The 20,972-nt window shown below is 37.8% G+C and overlaps 1 protein-coding gene across 1 annotated transcript in view; it reads left to right on the top strand.

The window, feature by feature from the left end:
* Positions 1–20,972, top strand: part of erbb4b (erb-b2 receptor tyrosine kinase 4b) — a 293,782-nt gene that overhangs the window by 195,401 nt on the left and 77,409 nt on the right. The window contains exons 5-10 of the mRNA XM_029458708.1: positions 1,022–1,087; positions 9,246–9,364; positions 10,940–11,081; positions 13,093–13,206; positions 13,694–13,820; positions 16,263–16,336. Of these exons, the coding sequence (XP_029314568.1) occupies positions 1,022–1,087; positions 9,246–9,364; positions 10,940–11,081; positions 13,093–13,206; positions 13,694–13,820; positions 16,263–16,336 (642 nt within the window). The remainder of the gene's footprint in view (positions 1–1,021; positions 1,088–9,245; positions 9,365–10,939; positions 11,082–13,092; positions 13,207–13,693; positions 13,821–16,262; positions 16,337–20,972) is intronic.

The raw sequence follows: 20,972 nt of genomic DNA, 5'->3' as shown, positions 1-20,972 counted from the left end.
TGCATCAGCTTTCTTGCATAATCTAAAAATGGAGGGAGTCTGTCTGTATGTCTGTCCTTCGATGTTCTCGTCAACCGTACTTCACACTTTGCGGACATATTGCTGAGGACCAAAGGGAGGGCAGTGTAGAGTGCAAGCTTTTGAGATCTACTCGACATATTTATTAGTAGTGTGTAATGTACAAACTGTGTATTGTATTGAGAGGGGACCCTGATTAACTGTTACACCGCCAAATGGCATGCTGGGTAGAGCTTGCTTCCTGCAGTTCGCTAAAAAAGTAACTGTTACAACACCAAAGGGTATGCTGGGTACAGCTCGCTCTCCATCAATGTTCGTGTGAGCTTTTGCACCCACATGACGCGTATACTCTAGCATTGCTGGGAGATGCAACTATGTAATGCCAGGTGTATTACTCAGGACCCCGGAGAGCTCAGTGTTTGGATGAGAGGTTCTAAAGGCCAAGCAATCGGCCCGTTCTGAACAGGCACGTTTTGAACGGGCCCTGCTATAGTAATAAGAATACCTTAAAAATAAATTTCAGTTGAAGAAAATGTTGAAAACAAATACTTCAGTTTGTATTTGAAACAAATCAATCAATAAGCATATCATCATAATCATCATCATAATTAACTACACAGCCGTCTTGTCAAGTATTCAAGCACCTACATTTCTTGCAGATTGTGTTAATTATGTCAGATTATAATTATAATAATTTTCAAGGACTCACAAAGTGCTTGAAATGCACTTATACCAAAGCCTTGTGTCTAAAAATGTTTTAAGTACATATAATCATATTGCATATGAAATGCCACACACGCATACGGTGTATTTAAAGGTGAGTTGAAGGAACACCTACATCCTCACTCACAATTTGGGCTTTAGTGGAGTGCTTGAGGGCACACAGATTCTAACCTAGTTTAAAGTTCAGCTAATATGGATTTTTGCAGGTGGATTCTGATCACATTTTGGGATAAAGTAACCATTTAAAATGCCAATCCTTTTTTTCCTTCAACTTGTGCAGGTCAAAAGTGCAATCGTTCCTGTAATGGCCGTTGCTGGGGACCCAAAGAGGACCAGTGTCAGAGCTGTAAGTACATGCCTATTAATATGATCTTAAATTGACATTTATCCACATCCACATGTTACTCAGCCAGCAAAAACAAAACTGAAATCATGGACATGATTTTATGCTAAACTGTTCTGTTTATTTCCATATACTGGTATGAACTAAACTGTGTCTAGCTAATGCGCTTATGATATTTACGTGTGTCAAAGTTTCAAATCAGGCAATTTAGGTCATTTTAGGTCATGAATGGCTTTAGCGTGCAGGTGAATGTAGCCACTATATCTATTCAAATTGCCAAATCTGATTTAGTTGATTTGTCTGAGAAAATCATCCATGTTTGATAGCTAAACTGCAATATGTTTCTCTATTATTTTTGTAATTAATATGTCTTTCATGATGAACCACATAAAGGCATCTGTTGAATTTCATCTAGTGCTAAATAATATTTTATATTTGATTTTTACTATTCTGATCTGTTCTGACAAACCTCAACCTGACATGTAGCTATTTTCTGGCTATAAAATATTTTTTTATCATATCTAAAGATGCAGTATGCCACTCAGAAATAAGATTAATTGATCTTTTCTCTTCAAATTGTGTTTGTCAAATAATCAAAACTATGCTAAAATCCCAATTAAACCGAAAAAGTCAAGATCAACCAAAATCATTTACACAAGAAAGAAAAACATGTAATGTTTAAAAATGTTTTAAATGTAATGTGCATGTTATAACCCAGCACAACATCTATTACACAGGCCTTTAGTTTGAAGAAATGAAGATATCTTCCTGATTCTGTGTAATCTTTACATAAAATGAAGCATAGCTAGGTGCAGGAGTTGCACTGAAGTCTTGCTTGTCCTGAAGGATTGTTATCAGCTATTTGCAATATGCTTCACAATTATTAGCTCATTCATGCAAACTCATCTGTTGCATTAGCAACAATTTGTTGGATGGTAATATCGCTTGTACTTTCCTATTTGAAGGTCTTGTGTTTCCTATAGGCTAAATGAAAAAATGTAATTCTCAGCATTTTGTGATTGTCTTTTTAACAACTTCTGATTGGAGAATGACATTTATAATGCAATGATATTGGCTGGCATTTCCAACAGAGGAACAATTGACACATTTTTGTGTTATACATTACGTCATGAAAAATGTATTACAATCAGAAAAAAAATAATACTCAATGACATTTTAGGTATGTCAATTGTGTTAAAGAATTGCTGAAAATATTTGGTCCCAGTTTATGTTACTTTACCAATCAAGTGATGGAAGTGCAGTTTATATGGTTTCAGGCAGGTTTCAGCCTTTTTATAGGAGCCAGTTCTGTACAGGTATTCACAAGCCTCACAAGGGGAAATACCACCCCCTCCAGCACACACACTCAAATGTACACACACACACACACACACACACACACACACACACACACACACACACACACACACACACACACACACACACACACATATCAACACCCAACAACATCATAAAAACCAAAAACAACCCTGCTAGGACCTCCCACCCTTTGTACTAACTAATGGAATGATGCACTACTGAGTCCATCAGCAAGGAGGGTGATGGCTATTCTATTCTCTGTCAGTGTTTCTCTCACCTTTGTTAGTGTCATTGTCTGCCTGTCTTTCTTTCTCACACCTGTGACAGGACAGTGTATATCATAAACATGTAGACAGACAGATACACACACACATATAGCCAAAGCCAAACCAATGAAGAATAACAGCTGCAGGCTAGAGACCACCAGTTGGCTTTAACCAAGGAGTACAAATAATAGAAAATAATAATGTTCCTTCTGCGCCACCAGGTCCCAACAGGTCCTCTAAACTAAACCACAGAAGAAGTTACTTATCATTGGCCTCCAGAACACATGACCATTACAAAAATGGTGATTTTCTGACCTGACAACACCATGTTTAAGGATTGGTTAGGTTTAGGCAAAAAATAACTTTCGTGGCCATAGGTATAAGAAGAATGACTTGATTAAGGTTAGGGAAAGGTTGGAGGTAGTAAGTAGAGTGTCTTGCGTCAAAAGGCACACACTCTGCGGACCTACCCAGATCTTTCCCCAAAGACGTCTTTCAGCCATAGTAACCTTGCTTTTAAAAGACAAATGTCAAACTCGATACTGCGACAAGACTTCTTTGTCAGGCAAACACGCATACATAGGCCATTTTAGGCATTTTATCAAATGACTGATGCTTGTGTTTTTATTGTAAGGGCAGTCTGCACAGCCCAGGAATTCAAGCCAAAACATAAAGCAATTTATATTTTTGGCCAAACTCTCGACCAATCTTAATTAAATCTATTAGGTAATTTAATTCAACTTTAAGATACCCTTTTTTACTAATAAATAAACAAACCATGCTGTCTTTGGCTTAGGTAATATGCTTTGAAATAGCATGGACTACTTTTCCATGCTTGTGTACAATGTTGACAGTTAAATGACTTAAAAGTATTACATCTAATGAATAATGAGAAATATAAACTACATGAATACACTTTAGTGTATGTACTTAAAAGCTGTATTAGTACTACCACTGCTGCTTATACTACTACATTTACTAGTTTCTTACCCAATTGAAACCACTGGAAGGTTCCATGACACACTGATAATCTAAGTTTCTGTGTTTGCAGCCTTTGGATAAGTAAACTGACCGACAATACAACCTGCCATTTTAGTGATAAACTTTTCAACTCTAACTACATCATGTACATATTCATGCTAACAAAAAAGCACTCGCACAAATTTCTTCGTCATGCCAATAAATATCTCTTTATTTCTTTCCTCCCTCTTTCAGTTTGATTGTGTGCTACCCTCGCCATCAATTCACTCCCCTCTTTCCATCACTCTGTGCGCAGACCACTTCATCTATGCCTTCCAACCCTGGCATGTCTCATCTTATTTGTTCTGCGGTCGCGATCTCATTAAGATAATGAGGAATGAACTGTTTGACCAGGACCTGTTAACAGCACGTCACAAACCAGCCCCCGATAAGCCCTGGCCCTGTCTGTCCGCCTCCTTTATCTCGCCATCTTCATCCATACGTGGATGTCATGATTCATCCCTGCTGCTTCTCTTTTTACCTCGCAACCTTTTATTTTATTGTGCTGAAATACATGGAATGATTAAGTGTGAAAATGTCAAATGAAAAATTACTTCAAAGATTCTTTTTCTTTTACATGTTTTATGAATAATTATTCAACTGTCTCCAAATCAACAGTAAACAGCAGCTTTGGGTGTCAGCACCTCAGGAGGAAAGGGAATAGATGAAGAACAAATCTAAAGTGCATTCTAGGGCCTGTTATGGGTTGTATCAGCACAGCCTAGAATGGCTGAAGGGGGCTGCAGGATCAATGCTTTTTCTTCAGATGTTAGTTTACAACCTGTATTAAACATTTATTTCATTTATTTAACACGTCTGTCATTTACAAAAAGACATTCTTGGCTTAAAAATCCTTATTTTTCTTTACACGTACTTTCCACAATGTGAAATGATGAATGTCATAGATCTTTGTCACAGCAGTCCTCAACACAGCTGGACCTAATAACCTTAATTATGGCATTGTTTGTCAGAGCTGATTGTTCAGGCTGTGTCACTGGCACCTGTACACTTCCTGCGATTGCAAGTCGAAATATCCATTATGAGAAATGTCTGCCTGGAGGTAGGCACCACCTAATTGGTAGCATTTCTATCCAAAGACATCACCAAATTATCAAACTTGAGAATGGAATTTCATTTTTATAGGTGATTTGTTTTCTGTCTTTAAAAAAGATGTAAAGGCCCTGTCACACATATCCGTATGACCGAAACGTATGCCGGCGCATACGAAATATCGGCAATAGGTTGATATAAATTAAGGGTATGTTGTGATCGTTTGAAGGACGCAGACGACGCGGCGAACACGGCAGACATACGGCCCTGTCACACAGTTCCATACTGGCAGAAACATGCCGCCGTATATGAAAATTAGCTCAAAAATTTGTTGAGTCCAAATACGTCCAACTTTTCCACAGTGGTGTTGTAGCTGACGTATACATAACGAATACATAACTAATTATTATACGTATGCCAAACATTGATAGCGTATCACTTACTTATTTAAAACGTATCGGAGCGTCTGGCCAACAGAGCTGGAAAAGTGCCATCTGGTTCACGTCATGCTGATGCTGGAGAACGGCTAGAATGCTGAACGCTAGCTGTACTGTAGAAACACGTTTAATAAGTTACTCCGTCGTCAGGCATCATCTTAACATAGGGTAGGAATAGGTTATCCACTCGTTATCAATACACTGGCTGTAGGATTCACCGTCAGCCGACGTAGCCTACATCTAACGTACCTCTAACGCAGTCACGTAGGTATTCACGTAGGTATTTACGTACTATATTCACGTACTATATTTGCGTAGGTAAGTATTCACGTACTGTATTTACGTAGGTAAATATTCACCTACGTATTCAGTTTCAACTTATGTCTAACGTCACGTAACGTCTGCATATCTTATGAAGCACATGTCGGGAACGTCCGGTCATTTTGAACATGCTCAAAACATCAGCGTTCAACAACGCACCCCAGCGTAACACAGTGAGCTCTTAAGGAATACTACTTATACCTCACCTTATATCAACTTTTTTTGCGGATCGCTGGATAAATACTTCCTGACTCAAAATGATATATGTGTCATGTGTCAAATATACATTATATAACTATATATATATATATATATATATATAGAGAGAGAGAGAGAGAGAGAGAGAGAGAGAGAGAGAGAGAGAGAGAGAGAGAGAGAGAGAGATGCCACATACTGTATTAGTGACACTGAAACAGATACACATTTTGGGCAGTAATGCATATATTAATTGTACTTCAATTTGTATTCAACTCAATTTCATCAAAGCAACTTTGTTTTGTAATGTGGTGGAGTTAGAAAAGAATGTAACTGAAAGCGGATATCTGATCAAAATGTTTACTTCTTGTGGAGGGGTAAAAGGCCACAGTTAGCGCAGTTATTACCATGGGATATTATGTACTGTAACAAAGTAGATCAGTAAAACTTAATGCTGGGGAATGCGGAGAGAAACTGGAGAACTTTTGCTATGCATGTACCTTAGTTCACTGGCTGGCATTGAAGTGAAGCTCTGAGGAGTAGTGGATCAAAGATGCACACAGAGAGATTAAAATATCACAGTGAATCTGCAGCTCTTATATTAGCTGGATGGGAAGACGAGGGATGTGTAGTATTCATTTTATTATACCATTTTGTATTTTTGATTTGTTTCAGAAACAAACATTGTGATAAGAAAAGTGGCTCCTTAGTTTCACAGGTTGCAATGGATTTCAATGGTGACAACTTCCAATGATTCCTTTGAAGGAAAACAAGCATTATCAAAACATCTAAAGAAAATCATCAAACCCTTCCTGCAGCATAATCCACTTCTTCACTGTCCATCTGTTTATTTATTATGTTCCAAACATGTTTGCCAAAATACACCAAAATAAGGGTGTGTTCAGCCATATTTTGGCACACTGTAAAATACTAAATAAGGATTATACTGCAACATTGGTTCAAAAAGTTTTTACACACATATATATATATATATATATATATATATATATATATATATATATATATATGTATGTATATATATGTATATATATATATATATGTATGTATATATATGTATATATATGTATATATATATATGTATATATATATATATATATGTATGTATATATGTATATATATATATATGTATGTATATATGGTATATATATATATATGTATGTATATATGTATATATATTAGTATATATGTATAATGTATATATATATATATATATATATATATATATATATATATGTATATATGTATATATATATGTATGTATATATGTATATATATATATATGTATTATATATTTATATTTATATTTATATTTATATAATAATTCGTTCCAAACCTTTATTTATGAAGTTCGTTTGGAAACCAGATTGGAAAAAAAGCACATTTGAGCTCATGTTAATAGAAACTGAGAGGCAGTGGTTCCTGTGACTAATGCTGCTGTCCACAGTCTGTTGAAATGGAAGCTTCCAGGCATATTTTATGAGATGGATTCCTTTTGTATTTGTTGTCGCCAGCCTGTTTAGTTTTTTCACTAAAGTGTATGTTTAAGGCAAATTTATCAACAGTGTTGCGTCTCTCTTGACAAGGTCATTTGTTTGACAAAGTGTCTTTTGAGTAAAGTAGGCCATTTCATTTTAGCTCAGCCATTGTTAATAGAATGCCATTGATGGTACGTAAGGTGTGTGTGTGTGTGTGTGTGTGTGTGTGTGTGTGTGTGTGTGTGTGTGTGTGTGTGCGTGCGTGCGTGCCGGTCTGTGTGTGTGTGTGTGTGTGTGTGTGTGTATCCATCACTGTGATAGTATCTCGTCACCGCAATGCCCAAAGGGAAACACAGCAGTCATCAAAAACCATGTGCATGCACACATACAACACAAATACATTCACATTCACACTCCTGCATTGTGTTTGTAATGTTATTGACTAACATTGTTACTTTTCCCAGAATAAAGTACTTTGACAACTTACTATTTAAATCACAGCAATAGTATCTGTGACTAATTTACTTTTACCTTTTTCAGCAAATGTGAATAAAGATGAAGGATCCAAAAACGACATTCTTTTTTGTGTTATTTGAATTGAATTCACTCAAGGGAGCAAGAAAATCAGATATCTGCTCCTGTTGTTTTTCTCAGGAGAAGAAAAAACAGATGGGATTGATGGATGGAATTTGACGGAAGTATGAATCATAAGTTATGCAACAAATTACTGATCCTTGAGTGAAAAGCCAAACACTGGTGTAGACATACAAGATATAGCACCAGTCAATGAGGACAGCATATTGAGTTCCAATTAGTTCTTTAAAATGCTTATCTGTGCATACTTTTTCACACCCCCAATAGCGCTATCAGAGTGGGGGGGGGGGGGTAAATGCCCTCTTGGATGCCCCTATGGTAGATAAAAGATGATAAAGTGCCCTCTACGGTGGCTCAATGTGCAAGAAAACGTGAAAAAATTACCTCTAGGGTTCCCTTCCAGTGGGAAAATGTGATGCCATGCCATATAGGCTGCCCTACATGCTAGAAAACGTTCTATGTGACGGTGCCCCACCGCATGCAGCTGGTGTCCTTTAATTCTGTCACTGCCCAGCTGCAACTGTTTGCAACTTCATACTGTGTTTATTTCACGACTGTATCCATCCCCAATATCTAAAGACTGTCCTGCTCTATCATATAGCTCCCACTGCTGACACTTTGGCTGTGTCTTTTACTAGCTGTCTTTATCTGTGAGATGACATTCCTATGCACATTTACATATGGCTGTCAAGAAGCGAACATGCATACGGCAGCCCATATGACTGTGACAGGCCTGCAAGGAAAGGGTGGACAGACGCTCACCATGAAGAGAAGACAGCACACCGAGTCAGATAGGAATTGCTAGTGTCTCTGTCAAATACAGCTAGAGACCCTCAGGAGAGAATGCAGGGGGACGGACACATGATTGAAGAGAGCTAGTGGCAAGGGATGCTTTGGCTTCAGTTGAACTCACCACACGCAATTGCACACATGCATATATTTTACCAGGTGATTGCAATGTCGATGTTAGACTTCCAGCAGTGTATCCAGTATCTAGTAGTAGAAGAATATGGTTGTGCATGGACATTTTAGATGGAAGCTTTTCTGTCTAAATTAATTAATTTCAATTTGGTTGATTAGCTTTATCTACATCACATATATATGTATATATATATATATATATATATATATATATATATATATATATATACACATATACATGTATATAGCCAAGGCAGTGAAAAATGTAATCACAATCCTTCAATCCGACATCACAATCTTGTACGAATAACTTTATTTGTCTTTTTTATGACATCCATTCATTCTGTATACTTGCCCATTTTTGATAGGGTTCAATAGTGATGCATTTGCAATGCTAATTTTTAATTTCATCTTGCTCTTAAGGCTTCCCTTAATTGGCCACTTACTACATCAACTTTAAAACATATATAATGGTTTACTTGGTATATGATATTTGTATTCTCTCTTTCTCTCTGTCTTTTCTACATCTGTCACTCCACAGTAACTAAGACAGTGTGTGCTGAGCAGTGTGACGGCCGGTGCTTTGGTCCCTATGTTAGTGACTGCTGCCATCGCGAGTGTGCAGGTGGCTGCTATGGACCAAAGGACACAGACTGCTTTGTAAGTGAACACACACAAACGCACACACACACACACACACACACACACACACACACACACAATATCATACGAAACCCAAAAAAAACATTTCCTGATCATGCTATACTTTACATTTCCTGTTTTTCGCAAACCTGACAGACTTTACTCGTGACTTTTAACTTCCTTTGATTTGAGGTACTTCTGCAATAAGATTTCTTCCTTTCAGACTCTATTTTTTCGTGTTAAAATGCCACTTGTGTGGCAAACACCATTAAATGACATTTTATTACCATTTGTTCCTGGGTGTCATTGTTAAATACAGACTTCACCTGCCACTCCTCCATTCTGGCACTTGTGTGCGTGTTTTATTTTCATCCCTCTGCATGTTAAACTTGCGCATCACTTATGGAGCTCCTCTGCCTGACTTTGGAATGGCAAGTTCTTCCTCTTTTTTTTGTTCTTCTTGATTCTTCAAACTTTTATTAATCACAAGAATGGATAAATCAGGAAGTCATTTTAAATTACTCTCCAAATGAGAGGACAAAGTCTCAATTGTCTCTTATCAAATGTATTGATCGTCTTGATACAAAAGAGCTTATATCCTGAGCATTAACCTTTTCTTTTTTTTTTAAACCACACTTGATTAAGTGGGTTTATCTTACAAGTACACATACACTGTACAGTAAATCTTTCTACACATTACTTTTTTGAATGTTGACACTCCCCCTGCCTGTCTCTCTCTGTCACTGTCTCGTGTTCCCTCTGACTGACTCTTCATCTTTTTGTAAGAATCAAGAATGAATAAATCAAGAATTCATTTTCTTTACTACGCTCCAATTGAGAGAGCAAATGCCTCGATTGACTCTATGGTTCAGTACATACATCCGTTCTGGGATCACTGTTTGGAGTGTTTTCGGGACTTCAGAAGGGGAAAAAAGAAAAGCAAAAGATTTCATGTTTTTTTTTTTTAAGTTTCATAACTTATTGGCCACATAAAACTTAAAGTGCTCCAATGTTGGCGTTTGATAGGTAAGAAGAAAAACAAAGATGTCAGTTATTCTACTATCTTTAGTACAAAATGTTCTAATCTGCACATTCCCAGTACTGTAATGTAAATGTCAATCAATAAGAGTGCAGCATAATGTAGTCTATAATTATCTTAATTGTCCATTAGAACTGTGTCTGACCCTCCCCTCTTTGTCCACATTGGCTAAAGACAAATTTGATGCCCAGGCACCTGCCAGGAAAGGCAAATCACACTTATCCTGATAGTAATTTCATTGGGAGAGATTATTATCTGTCTGCACCTTTTAATATTGTTGCCTCTGGACACTGCGGAGGAAAATATTATGTCAAAGCTGATGCAGTGAAATTAATGTTTGCATCCTCTAATGGTGTTCAAGTACAATAATCTGTGTTATGTGGCTATATAGGATTGTAAAGGCACACGTCCACCTACATGTCTTCAAAATCCAATGATCCCCTCTACAGTGTGCAGAGGGGGATAAGTGAGAGAATGTTTTTTTTATTTGGTAAAATTACCCTTTAAGTAAAAATCTAAATACTTGGTCCACCTCTGTGTGTGTGCGCTTGCAGGCTTGCACCAACTTCAATGACAGTGGGGCATGTGTGACCCAGTGCCCCCAGTCCTTTGTCTACAACCCCACCACCTTTCAACTGGAGCACAACTTCAGGGCGAAGTACACCTATGGAGCCTTCTGTGTCAAGAAGTGTCCTCGTAAGTCTTACCACCTGGACACACACAAACATGCACCTACTACTATGGGTGTGATGACCTTATTTCATAGTCATAACTCCTTCATGCCTTACCTAAAACTCATCCCAATTCTAACTATATCCTTAACCATGGCCTATTTCCTTATGCACTCAAAAGTATCTGTTTCCAGCTGCAAGATAACATTGTTTGATGCACTTTGCAGTAAAGAAGATCCTCCTGTTGATGTCTTTATACATTAGTGTAGTGATAGAAGGTTATCAGAAAGATGAGCGGCTACTATGTGCCTACAAAGTAAATTGAAAACAAATGGTATTGCTGATTCCCATTTTTTTTTAAAGAGATACATGTTAGTTAATATAATGTTTTATGCTGAGGCTAAATAGTTTTCCCTTTGCAAATACATGTGTGGCATTAAGGGAAAGGTAAATTATAAATTCACAGAGGAAATTGAATCCCACTCATTACTGCTGTCTCTTAGTTGATACATAAAGCATGCAATAGAAAACAACTGAAATGCTTAAGATGCTTGTGTATCACAGCACATCTGTCAAAATGAGGCATTATAATCATATTTGCATAATGCCAGTATAATACTTATCTCTTAGCAAAGATTAGAATGTACATACATTCATGTGCCGATGAATAGATGCAGTAGAGCAAGGCCTCCTTTAGTTTCAATAAGAAGTGATTGCCTCTGTGTTAGCCTAGATAAAAACTAAACAGGAAAGACAATACACCTACAACTCCTCTTTCATGAAGAAGGATAAGACCACAAATCTACAGTTTGGTGACTAATTTAAGGGAAAAGAATCATAAAGTGTGGACCTCTGCCAGAAGTTAAAAACACATCTAACACCTACATCCAAATTCTTGAAAGATATTCAAGTGGACACAAAATATTTGAATAGTGTAATTCCAACACACTGTGTTCATAATGAGTGGTGGGGCAGGAGGCTGGCCCAGTGTCTTCAGCATAACATGGCATTTGGGCAAATGCAAGTTTTATTCTCTTCTGTGTTGATTTGGTATATTGGTGGTTCACCATGATCTAAGTTGCACCTATAAATTGGATGAATCATTGTGTCAAGGGGACAACAGGAATTGCAGTGCCATTTTGGTGTCAAAGTGTGATTGGAGTTTGTGCTTTTCACCTGCACTCTCGAGCCTCTTTAAAATATGGCACAACGCATCCCATCATCACCGAAGAGGCAGTTTGAATCTTAGCCCTGGTTCAGATGTGTCCAGAAAGACCTAACAGACTTGTCAATAAAGGCTATGACATGCTGAGACAGGATTATGGAGGCTGCCTCCATTGTGGATACAAGGACATGGCAGCTGAATGTTTCCTACCTGTAGCAAAGCAAAGCTTTTCTGTGGTTTACGGGTAGCATCTGTCTGGTCCCTCTGTTCAACTCCTTTTGAATTATTTCTTCCATTGGGCTATGGATCTTTGCACAATAAGAAAGACCAGCATTTTGGTCTGCATCCCCATCATATCTCATCTTACTTCTTTGCAACATTGCTAGTCTTGGTATTACTCCTTTGTTTTGTGACCACTAACCAGGAACCACTCGTCCACAGCTAATTGTGGACGCCCCACTCTGTTCCCAACATCAGTGAAAAGGCCAACCAGTATAATGTAACCATTTAAATGTTTAGTGTGATGAAAGTAAGTCCCCTACTGCTGCATTAAAATCAATATAAGTTGTGGTTTTGTGCATATTTCAGGCTTATTTAAAAAGGTAGAACAAAATGTAGCGTGTCTTTTCTTGTTTTTAAATAAATATGTAGTGAATATTTAAAAAATATATATATTATTGAACAACAATTTCATTAAATATATACGTTGGCATGCTAAAAACATAAAGGTTTTACCTTCTTAATGCATTCCATGTGCGACGGCAGAGCCTCTGTCACACAAAGTGAATGAAAGTGACTTTCAAAACTTTTTTATGTCTTGTGACAAACAGCAGCCATATGTACTTGACATTTACAGTGAATTGTTTTTCAGATAACTTTGTGGTGGACCTTAACTCCTGTGTGAGAGCGTGCCCCAGTAACAAGATGGAGGTGGAGGAGAACCGCACTAAGATGTGCATTGCTTGTACTGACATCTGTCCCAAAGGTAAAACACAAACGGATGTTTATATATAAAATATATATAACTTATCAGTAATTAATCAAGTTTGGTTTATTAAGCCATTTATAAAGTTGTTAAAGCAAATAATTATCAATGATCTATCACTATTAATATTGGGCATGTCAACAGGATGCTATGTGTAGCATTTGAGCAATTCTGCGATATACGTATATATAAACAAACAAATACAATATTTGTGGCAATAATACTGAGAGAAAAACCTGTAGAACAGGGTTCGTAGGAAATTCAGTTTTATTTTGAAAACTACCCAAAAAAGGCCACTGACATGAGATAGAGATTAGCAAGCCGCATCATCAACTGTTTTAAAATATAAAAAAAAAACATTGTGCATCGAAACATACTTATATATCTTTTTAAATCTGCACATTACCTTTACAATCTCAACTATTTTATCATGTTGGTGTTATAAAGACTAATCAAATGCATTTTGTTATATCCCTGTGTGTTCCAGCATGTGATGGCATCGGTACAGCCAGCCTACAGACCGCTCAGACAGTGGACTCGAGCAACATCGATAAGTTTGTCAACTGCACCAAAATCAACGGCAACCTTGTGTTCCTCATTACTGGGATCAAAGGGTGAGAGTTAAGGACATTTCGTTTTTCAGAATGATGAAAGAGGGGGTGAAATAGGGGTGATCTGTGTTCATGTTTGGATGTTTTATGTCCTGTTTAAAAAGAATAGTTTTTAATAAAGGAAATTCTTGAATTGACATTTTATAAATTAAATATGTCAATCAATATGAAAAAAGTAAAACTGATTTTGAATTTTATACATTTTCAGTAATTCAGTATAGTCAATCTTGGAATTAAGAAAATAAATTCAATATGTTTAGCTGAACATATATTTATAATAATGCTTTTGGCGATCTTTTTTTCTCAGCTCAATCTACACCTCAGCAAATGCCTTTAGTATGAATACCTTTGTGTCCAAAAACATAATTGTTTTTCACACATTCCACTTTTAATGTAAATTGCTCAAGATGAGAGTGTCACCTTAAAGCCCAGATTTAAAAAAGAATGTGAGTATCGTGTTAATTGTCGGAATGAACATAAATGTTCATATGTCAATGTTGAAATGTTACCATGTCAGTCATGGCAAGTGGGAAGTGAGTATGCTGAAAGTGCCTTGAGAGTAAGAATGTATTTGTTTGTATGTGAGTGCTGGTAAATGTATATGAATTAAGGAGTGTAAAGGAATGTAGCATGTAAGAGTGTAGAGCAGGGGTTCTCAACGAGGGGCGCTGGAAGCAATATTTTAGAAAGGGAGGCGTTCACGTGTCTTTGGGGGGGCGTTTGTGTGTACGGCCCGCGAGGTCACTCATAAACGCACGCAAAAAATTAATCCAAATCTAGTCAGATATAGAATAAAACTGGCGACTGACTGTTTTTACTGGCCAAGGTCAGGGTCCTTGAACACAACACGGCCGGAACGTGTCATCACGTGGTCACGTCATGTCAAAAAACTTCAATATTAAACTGTCATTGACATCAGTGAACGCAGCATGGTGAGTGTAACCCAAGAGAAAGGTGGATACGGAATGTTCCAGGAGAAATGGACGAACGATTATTTCTTTGTGGAAGTAAAAGGCCAGTGTGCCTAGCTTGTACGGGCGCGCTTGCGGTCATGAAAAAGGCTCTCGAGCTGCATTACAGCAGGAGCTGAAAGGACGAGTGCGTTTGGATGAAGTTAACGTTGTGTGTTTTTAGACTTATTTTTATTTTGCTGAGCGATAAAGTGCTGCTTGAAAAAAAGCGCCGCCACTGCTCGAAAGCATTAATGTTATTCCAAGGATACACCATGAATAAAACTAATCTGAATTCATGTTAAAACACTAACGCTCTGGTCGGGACTTGGACCAGCAGCAGACGAGCTGCACTCTGGCTGCTCGTAGCAGCAGAGCTAACATCAGCAGAGCTAACACCAGCAGAGCTAACACCAGCAGAGCTAACACCAGCAGAGCTAACATCTGCATCACTGCTACTGATTCAGGCTGTGTGTTTAAAAAAAAGTTTCTGAACGTTGGGGTCAACGTCGCTCCATTTATAATTAAAGTGTTGGATTTCTGACTTTTTTGCACTTTGTAGTTCTCTCCTTTCCTTTCCTCCACTGTCTCTGACTGGAGGTGTTCACGAAACGGAGAGAATGTGATGAATGCGCAAAGCAACGCAGTAAACACGGAAACGTGCACATAAAATAGGGGGAACCGTTGGGGGGCAGCGCCTCAGACTTGTTCCTTTGTCCTCGTTTATTGTTGGAACACTTAAAAGTACAAATTGTTTCAGATTTCTGAGGCTGCTGTGTTTAACACCGGTTACAGTTTGAATGCCTGACCCTGATTGGCTGCAGTCTATGACACAGATTAAAGTTTGAATCTTTTTACCGTTGCATTTGTTTAACACTCCTGAATATAATGTCTTTGTTTGCTCCCTGGGTACATGGTGTATCAGGGCAATTAAAGGTAAAAACAACAAAACATTTGTTTAATAATATAATATTTATTATTATTTTGAAATGTTATTATGTAAATTCAATCTCAGAGAATTTGAGTTTTTATAATAACATAATATAGCAGCCTAATAATAAGAAAAATATTAAAATAATTAAATACTAAATTAATATAATCAATATATAAATAATAAATACTAAGAATAATAATCAACATTAAAATTCAGGGGAGACAATTAGCCTACATCTTATTTGATGGAGGGGCGGTAAGGGACCTGGATAAAGGATAGGGGGGCACTGGCCCAAAAAAGGTTGAGAACCACTGGTGTAGAGGGTGAGTGAAAAGCAAACATGTATGTATGCAGTCAAGTAATCATTCACAAGTATTTTAGCAACATTAGCAAGAAAATAAATATTATAAATTGTCATGTTCTATGTTTGGGTGAGAGCAGCTCATTTGTCATTGCTGTGATTAAGAAGCACATGGCTTTTCTATGCAGTGTAAAATGTAAATGCTATTGTCTTTCATTTTTTGGTTTGTGATGTTCTGATCTCCCATTATCATTTATCAGGGATGTGTATCACAACATTGAAGCTTTGGACCCGGAGAAACTAAATGTATTCCGCACTGTACGGGAGATCACAGGTGAGTAATATATTTTGCACAGCATGCACCTGCAAATGCATAGGAATTAAAAAGAAAACAAAAACATTTATAAAACAAACTGATACCATTGTATCCCTTCTATCGCTTTTATTCCACATATAGTGTCCATATAAAGCATGTGATGCTTGTGTGAGTATCTGTGTGTGTATTTGCTATGTACACACACAGATACATACACAACCACCCCCCCCCCCCCTCCTGAGAGTGTCCACACCAAGGACAGACATTGCAGCATAAGATGAATATCAGATGAGTCTTTCAATCTCCTCTGTCTCTCTGCTGCTTCTCCCTCGGGGAGTCCCTAGCCTTGAGTCCCCCAGTCCCAGCTCTCCCTTCACGCACCATGAAGAAAAGATCCAGGACATGTGGTGCGCATCGTTAATCCTCCAGCTCCCGTATGCCACCACCACTTCTGAGCCACATGTATACTGTCATCTTCCCAGCCCGCACATTTGACAATGCCATGTGAAGGAAACCGTGTCTCTCCGATGTGACACCCCCTCATGATATGAGAAAATCTTACTGTTGAAATATCGTTGCTGACATTAGTGACTTTTAAAGGGGTTTAGAAAAGCAGCAGCTTTATAAAACAGTATCCCCCTTTCTCCTTAAAAATACACATTTCTTTATGTCTGATGTAGCAGGATTACATTTATTGTATTATGTTAGTCAAGAGCCATAATACAAATGTCAAAAGTAATAATAATATATATATAAAATAATGTGCAATACATTATTTGTTATTTTTTCCCTTCTTTACAACTGATGGAGAGCAAATATATTTGACAGGAATGTTTCTTTAAATAATAATATATGGGATAATAATTACACAAAATTAAAGGGCCAGGATAAATGCAGTGGTCGTGGCTGATGTATGCCTATGTAGTGTTTTCCAACCCGCTTAGTTACTGTTCATGCTTTTGTGGCATCCTTCTGCATGATCTAAATGCTGTTTCAAGAACAAACGGGAGTAGTTTGGGTTTGGTATTGAGCCAACTATAAAACTTCTGTATCAAACATGCCCAGATTTGATTGATGTGCTTAGTGTCTTCCTTTAGTGGAAAAAAGCAACTGACCAAAGAAGTCAATTATAGCCCATGTGTTGGCCTTTTTAAAAGTCAGCACCCGAATCACATCCATTTAATTTTAAGTTGTTAGTCCATCCAGCAAGTTGCGATCCATTGGTCGACAAGCACAAAAGGACTTAAAGGAGGAAAAACGGAAGAAAAAAGAAGAGACAGGAACGGAAAGAAAAATGTACTCAAATGTAACAATCAAACTACAACATGACAAAACAAACAAATCTATATAATCTTGCAAGAGGTAAGAAACCATTTAATAGAACTTGATTGTGCTTGGTCTGAGATAATTCATATCAGAATGGCTGAGTCTGCAAAAGGTGCAAAGCAGAAGATATTAAAAATGGTTTTAAACTTAAAATATGATAAGTAAGCAATCTCAGTCATTAACTGCTTAATGAGCTGCTGTCTTAGCAAATCACACATTTGTTTCAGATTTTGAGCTCAAAATAAAGTAGAAGCACAAATCTGTTCCTGGGTGCACTTTTGTATGTAAATATGAAGCATGAAGATGCTAAGGTCAACAATGTAAAAATATTTGATAATATCAAAATATTATATATATTTTGTATTCTCTTTTGTATGGTGATGGCAGTTTGAGAGCAGGTGATGGGGACAAACTATTGGCCGAACAGAGTCAGAGTCACAGCTGTGTGTCAGCTCAGCTTGTCATCTCTCTGAGCTGTCAAGAGAACGTGACTTCTGACAGAGGCAGCCAACCTGCCTCTGTGACCCCAAGGTCACAACTGGCACTGCTCTAGCTTTCAAATTAGCTGTGTAGGAGGACAGCTCTCATCCTACACAACAGCGCACCCTTTTGTCTCTCTCTCTCTCTTTCTCTCTCTCACTCTCGCTCTCGCTCTTTCTCTTCAATTATTTTCTTCTTCTTACTTTGAGCAACTCGTGCTTCTCCTTTGCAGCATCTTCAAAGACATATGACAAGTTCACGTTTCACACAAAGATTGGGCGATCAACTCACGCAATTTAGCATAAGTGGGTTTCGGTGTTGTGGCTCAGAATGTAGATTGTAAATTTAAGCACTCTTAACCTTTTCTTGTGATCTCATGGCCTTCTTCTCTAAGTGGCTCCAGTTTGTCATGTGCATTGATGTGCCACTGATGTGACTCAGCCGAACATGAACCGCTCTTAGGTGATCTATTCACTTTGCTTTTTCTGAACAAAACCACTGATTGAAAGAGGTTAGAAGAAGGGGAAGGCACTGAAAGATTAGCATTAGCATTTCTCCTCATCGCACCTATTACTAAGATAAAAGCCCCTTAGCAGAGTGTGTACTATTGCACATGTTTTACATGTACATACTATATGACTCTCTGGAATACTTCAGCATATATATATATATATATATATATATATATATATATATATATATATATATATATATATGTATGAGGTGTTGTCTCTTGTTGAATGTATATGCAAGGTCTCAAATGTTTGCATTTATTCTTTGTACACATTAGGTAAGCTGTTATTCTGTGCTTTCTTGTTGTCAACAAATCCCATGAGAAGACCAAAACCAACAATGAAGTGGTTTATTTTTTGGATCAAGGATCCGGAATGCTTCATCATCAACACCATCCATCTTGCTCCCTAAACCCGTTCAAAGCCCTAAAGTACGGAACATATTTACCAGCTGCCATTATCACTGATTAAAAACAGGGTCGCTAAGAGTAGACACATTGAAAAAAACCTCAAACAAATTCATTAAGATCATTTATTAAATACTCTGATATCTTAAGACAGATGTATTTTCTTCACAAATTCTGTCAGTGTTCTGAACGTCAGTCATGCATGTTCTCTACTGTTGGTCGAAGAACGTAAACCTTTTTTTAATTTACTGAGCAGTATCCAGTTGAGAAAAAAAATGTGTTTTATTCTACAAGGTGTCTGCAGAAAATATGTACCTACCTTGAGCATGCGTAGCACGTGTGTGCTGTAAGCACGGTATTACAGTAGCGCAGATGAGTGTGCAGCACGCAGTAGCTTGTTATCTTTATTAAGAAGCACCCGCATGCCCCAAAAGAGCACTATCACGTAGCTGTGAGGTGCCTCAGCACTGCAGGTTTTGTCATTAAATCAATTAGTGCCTACAAGTACAACACTAACGATTCTTTAGAGGCCCTCGGCATCCTGAAATGCACAACATGTGGTCAGGGTAACAAACATGGACAAATCCAAACTGCTATTAGCTTTCATAAACAACCATCTTCTTGCAATCAGTTTTGGGATTCTGAATAATATCACGTAAAACTTTACGATGGAAAGAATTCCCATTTCTATTCCATCGCCATCGAAGCCGTTGCTATACCCATATTGTATCTTCTCCGGGTATAAGAGGAAATAAAGTAATAAAGAGTGAAATATTAGGCTATACAAAGAAGCGCTGTTTTCTATTTAGTAAACAATTGTAATACTGTTTAATTTTTTTAGAGGGTTTTTCCACCTGTTTGGATAAAACTATTGGACTCTTGCATAAGAACAATAGCTCGAGTGTGAGGATGTGAATCAAATTCAGCTAGCGTCCATGTTCATGAGCCCTGGTGTATAATTCCTCACAATTACCTTTTCTCATTTCTTCATCAAACATTCCTAATAAGCATTTGCTCAGACCCTGCCGCTGCTCAGCTGGGATTGACATAACAAACAAAACGATGTCCAAGAACTGATAAAGGTGCTGTTGAAGGTTATTGCTCTCCTGTCAACACGCCATGAGCGGCCTTCTTCTCCGCAACGCCGCTTACCTCCCTCCACCATCCCTCCCTTTCTGAATAAACAGAAGGTATGCATCCCGTGGGAGGAAAACACACAGTTTAATATTATGGAGTCAAAGACTGTTCGTTGATTAGAGAATGCACCACACTCTCCATTGCACCCACAAGGATTTCCTCACAATCCACTACCACCTCCTTCTCTTCCTCCTTTGTCAGGGAGGCAATACAGCATCAGCTTGTGGTCTCTGTGTTTTCTTTAGATGCTAAAGTACTTTGTAATATTTTTCTTTGTTGTTATAGCTACCCGGACTTCCCTTACTTACGCCTTCTTCTTCCTCATCTCTTACCTTCGCTCCTCTACCCGCATTTTTCCTTCCCCGTCTCATAGCCCCATCCAACTGTGTTTGTTTGTCCACTGGTGTTAGCTTGGGGACTGTACGCCCCTACCGTTTCTCTACTAAATATTGCATATATCTGAATCCATTATTGAATATCCTAAATGAGCCACAGCCAACCTATCAGCGATTCATTTAATCTTCTAAATGATTCAACAGTAGATAGGCAGATAAAGGAAATGCAAAATAATATTGATGTATTAAACTTTACACTCGTCATAGCTGGCACCAAACGCTCCGTGGACTTTCTGTGCTTATCACGTTTTTCTGGCTAAAGAAAGTACTTGGCTGATTTCAGATGAGACTCAGGTGGTGGAGTTACTGTGGTCCACGAATGTTGCTAATTCCAGAGTGATGCCTGCTCTCCCTACTCATTTTATTCCTTTTTTTTATTCTTGTCACTGTGTGAAAT

This window comes from Cottoperca gobio, chromosome 21 (genome assembly GCF_900634415.1).
Source record: "Cottoperca gobio chromosome 21, fCotGob3.1, whole genome shotgun sequence".
Taxonomy (NCBI): domain Eukaryota; kingdom Metazoa; phylum Chordata; class Actinopteri; order Perciformes; family Bovichtidae; genus Cottoperca; species Cottoperca gobio.
The sequence above is the reverse complement of the archived record's forward strand: the minus strand, read 5'-3'. Positions and strand labels throughout refer to the sequence as shown.